At 38.5% G+C, this 4,651-nt stretch overlaps 1 protein-coding gene across 1 annotated transcript in view; it reads right to left on the bottom strand.

Moving 5' to 3' along the window:
- The window catches only part of vtnb (vitronectin b), a 10,468-nt gene extending 6,338 nt beyond the window's left edge, over window positions 1-4,130 (bottom strand). Inside the window, exons 1-2 of the mRNA XM_084136932.1 lie at window positions 3,750-4,130; window positions 3,536-3,655 (exon numbers count right to left, since the gene is read on the bottom strand). Of these exons, the coding sequence (XP_083993058.1) occupies window positions 3,536-3,655; window positions 3,750-3,804 (175 nt within the window). The 5' untranslated portion in view covers window positions 3,805-4,130. The remainder of the gene's footprint in view (window positions 1-3,535; window positions 3,656-3,749) is intronic.
- Window positions 4,131-4,651: the final 521 nt, after the last annotated feature.

Below are 4,651 nucleotides of genomic sequence, written 5' to 3'. Positions count from 1 at the left end.
TGAAATCACCTTCATCTTCCTTGGAAAAGCGTTAGAATACCGGAACAAAAATGTATTATGCAGCGAAGTTCGCCACCCTAGCCCGTGAAGGACTTCCTATAATGGACTTGTCAGTCAGCTTTCTTTAAAGACAGCCCTCAATGAGACTTTAAACCACAGAACTTGACTGGAAGGAGGCTGTCTGGAGAGAGTCTACCCCCGATCCGGACCCAGAGCCCAGCACACCACCACCCCTAACCACGGAGACGACAACGCCAGAGCTCCCCGTAGACGGAGAGCTTCCATCCGCCGCAAGGACAGAGCCTGTGATGACAGCGCCAACTATCGCCCTGGAGCCGAAGCCCCAACGTGACTGCTGCTCCGGCTGCTGATCCCTTCTCTCCACCTCAGCCCGTCGACCTATCGGTGCCTCCATGGCTCCTCCCACCTTCAGCTCCACCAGAGACCCTCATCCCTCTGGCTCCACTTGCCTGCGCTATGGACTTGCGAGCCATTCGCGCCACTCTGTCTCTCCACCCCTTCGGCTCCAGCAGGCGCCGCACTCTCTCCGTATCCATCTTGGTCCTCAAGTGCATCTACTCCGCCTAAGCCCTCAGGCACTCTGGCTCCACCTTGAGCACTCATCGCCGCACCCTCGCCTTGGTCTCCAGAGCTAGGGGTATCACCCATCAGCTCTCCGTCTGCCCCCTGGGATTCCCTAACATTAGCTCTGTCTCTGTCGGTCATCCCACGGATGTCGTCGGCCCATCCTACACCTTGGCTCCTCCCTCCATTGACTCCGCCGTGGGCTTTCATCCAGGCTGCGCTCTGGGTCTGCACTATCTGGTCACTCCTCCCGTCATTACCACCTGCTCCTCTCTGGTCTTCGTCTGCCTGCCCCTTTCACCAGCCCTTCGCCTTCTCCTCACCCACCTCCACCTCTAAAGCCCCCTCGATCCCTCCCTCATCTCTTCTGTTTTGGCACGAGGTTGTGCCTTCCCAGGAGGGGGCGTTATGTCTCGTTTATGTTCTGTCTCATTATCATGGACTTTTAGTTTATTTTCAGTCACATGTGTTCCTTGTGTTCAGTTTCCTGCCAGTCTATCTGTTGTCGTGGTTATTCATCTAATGAGCACAGCTGTGTTATTGTTCATCACAATTTGTGTATTTAAGCCTTTCATTTTGAATCACTTTGTCTGGTATTTGTGCACAGCACACTGTTTTGTATTGTTGGATCGTTGTTTGCATTATCTGAGTTATTTAACAAATCTTTTATTTTAATTTTCAAATCTAAATAAATAAATCACATCTTCGTCTTCCTTGGAACAGCATTACACTTTTTAGTGAAGAGCACAATACAACGTCTTGGGGTCTTAAAAGTGCTTGAAAGCATGTTATGTTTTGTTACTGTCTTATGTACATAAATTGATGTTTTACCTGTTATGATCTAGTCAAAGATAGAAAATATCATTTCAATATTTAGCATTTACAGTGAAATAACCATTCAGTTTTCAGTGTAGGGGAGAGCGGGGCATAACCTAACACTTTTTGACTTTCTCAGTTTGAGTAATTTATTTTTTGTAATTTGAGTATTTATTTTTTCCTGCATTCATTTCACACATGTCTAGTACAATTATGTGGTTTTGTTTTCATTAATTCAGTGTATACTTTTTTTTTTCTTGATTTAGCCCGAAAGAATGGAAGTGAAATGTGACAACATGCCCCATAGGTGGGGCACAATGTAACATGACCATATGACAGCTTCAAATGTTATCTGATCTAATCAAAAAATATATACAAGACAAACTAAAATATTTTGTCAACATGTTACAACATGCCCCATCTGCACAACTGGGATTTAAACCTGTGTAGTGCTGGTTAGCGAAGCATTAAAGAACTCTAAACTGTTAAATAAAAGATTTATTAAAATTTAAATAATATCAGATTTGTCTAATTAAAAAAAAAAAAAAACAGAGATGAAAAAATTTTTTGCCGCAGTTTTTTATTTTTATAGTGTTGATATAGCAACTAATACAGAAAGTTTTGTCATGCAGGCATGTGTGGAAAGTTTTAAACCATGAGTGTTACACTCGTTCACCCCTACCATAGTCGTCACTTCTTCCACAACAAACTATTTTGTGAGTAATAAAGTTTTATCAAAGTTTAGTTCTTGACTAAGAACATAATTAGTGTTTGTAAAGTGCAAGTTTGAGATAAGAGACATGTGATGTGTGAAGAAAACAGCAAAATCAAGGAATCATTGTAAATATATCACTTGTGAACAGCATATTTTATTTCCAATTTCCAATCAAGCTGTAAATTTGTAAAATGTGTGAAAATAATTCCTCAAATGAACAAATGCTGGTGAAACTTCATGACTCTTCAGGCCAATATTTTTAGGCCAATATTTTTAATCAAAGATGGGGTGGTTTCTAGATTATTCTGAAAACAAATGGAGAAATGGTTTGTCACACTGTCATTCTGGTTGCTTAGTGTGTATTTAATTTTTTCTTTCCTCTCTTTTATTATTGTGTATATGTTGTATGTCTTATGTTTAGAATTTGTATTGTTATTTAGTTAACTTAAAAAAAAAGAAAAGTTAAATGACAAAAAGATTGAAAATGCTATTTAATTGAGTGTATTTAGGATACATTAATGTTTATAATTTTCATTTCCATCAAGGAACGCCATTAAACAATGCATAATTCAAGATTTAATGTTTATGATGTTTCGGAAAAGACAAAAAAGAGACAGAATTGTCATGTAATGCGTGTATATATTGAATTGTTAGTAGAGAAATAAATAATTTTTGGGACTGTGAAAAGTGTGTTTTAAAAGTTTATTAGTCCACAAAGGGCCAAAAGTGCATAGAGTTGTTGCAAAACCTTATTGTAAACACCACACTCCCCTCATCTGCCATTGATCAGTCATAAAAGAAAGCCCCTCCCCAATCTCACACCAATGGTTTAGCCAGTGTTGCTGTGTAGGAGGACTGCTCAAACTGCTCAAACAAACAGAGCAATGTATGTAGCACCACAGTGTTTACACTTTTCAGGGAAATCATCCCATGAATTATGGACTTATAGCTGCCTATGCATAATAAACTATAGAAAAAAAACTAGATATAGTAAAACACACTTCAGCTTTAACAAGCTCAATAGTTCATAAATGTTTGGTTTGATACGTATGGCCATGATACGTCTTTCTACATGGTTGTTTAAGAAATGAAAAGCTAAACACTCCATCAATTAGGGTTAGAAGAACCTTTGCCATACATATAACATGCTAGAAACATCATAATCACTGCAATAATGATCCAATCATAGACTCTTAAGCATTTGCTTATTTAAATCCAAACAGCGTTTTTTTTGTATTTCAACATGTTACTGTTGTTTTTACTATTATTTTTAATAAAATAAATGCAGCCTTGTTGAGCATGAGAGAGTACGTTCTAAAACATCTTACAGACTTCAAACATTTGAACCTTAGCGTGCATTAAAATACAAAAATAAAAGTTTGACATTAATTACTATTTGAATGTGCATCAAGTTCTTACCTTTTGTCCGACAAGTGCTGTCAAAATCCTCACAGCAGCTTCCATAGTACTTGCACATTCTGTCACACTGGCATTTCTTTGTAGGATCAAAGCCACTCTGACAGCGTCCCGTGCATGTGTCTGTGGAAAATGCAATAAAATGTGAATTTTTCTGAAAGTCAAGGGGAATAAACCAGCAGTCTAATAATAACAAAGCAGTTTTTGAGGCACTTACCCTCCGCAGCGAAACAAGTCGCCAAAACAAGGGATAATAAAATCACAAATTTCATTTTTAATGCCACATCTGTCAGCAGTGAGTGCCTAAACTGCTCTAGAAACCCCAGTGTGAAAGAACGACAGAGGACAGTTCAGACATCTGTGCCGATCGATGGTTCCAAAAGTCACCCTGTTTGTTTAGTCTGAAAGAATCAATGATTAGAACTACAAAGTTGCTCTGTTACATGTAGGCCTGCATGTTACGATTAAAGCCTATATAAGCTGATTTAAAGTTAAGAGAGTTTAACAAAGATGTAACCAAATGAGGTCTGAAATGTATAAGGCTTACAGAATGGTAATAAGCAGGACTGTTTCTGTGGCCTAAATATAGTATTGAACTACTATTGAGCTGGCTACTATTGATTTCACTGTCTGAGCATCTAAGCTATAGCTGTTTATATTGAAACGGCTGATGTTCAGTTCAGTCTTTAACATTCTAAAGAGAAAAATTTGAGATTATTACCACTTTAAACATTCATATACTGTATATACGAGCATAGGGCTATAGGCCTTCAACCCCATTACAGAAATATTTGCATCAAAATATGTAGAAAAAGTCTGTTCAATTCATATGACAGGTGTGCTGACCAAGGTGCTGAAATAACTATAACTTTGCTTACTATAGTCGCTGTGAATGTAGTGTCTGTAAATTGGTCTCACAATAATTTCTGTTGTTGAAATATCGTTTCATTTTTAATTTCTTTATTTTTTACTGTGCTTGCACTGCATTACTGTGAAGATATTGATAATTCAGCTATTAAAGCAATACATGCAGTCACTTAATGTAATCCATGCAATTCACATTTATTCAAGAAGGTGGCAATGTCTGATACACGTTTCACTCATAGTTACCGCAGGCAG

This window comes from Abramis brama, assembly GCF_963993115.1.
Source record: "Abramis brama genome assembly, chromosome: 15".
NCBI classification, from domain to species: Eukaryota; Metazoa; Chordata; class Actinopteri; order Cypriniformes; family Leuciscidae; genus Abramis; species Abramis brama.
The sequence above is the reverse complement of the archived record's forward strand: the minus strand, read 5'-3'. Positions and strand labels throughout refer to the sequence as shown.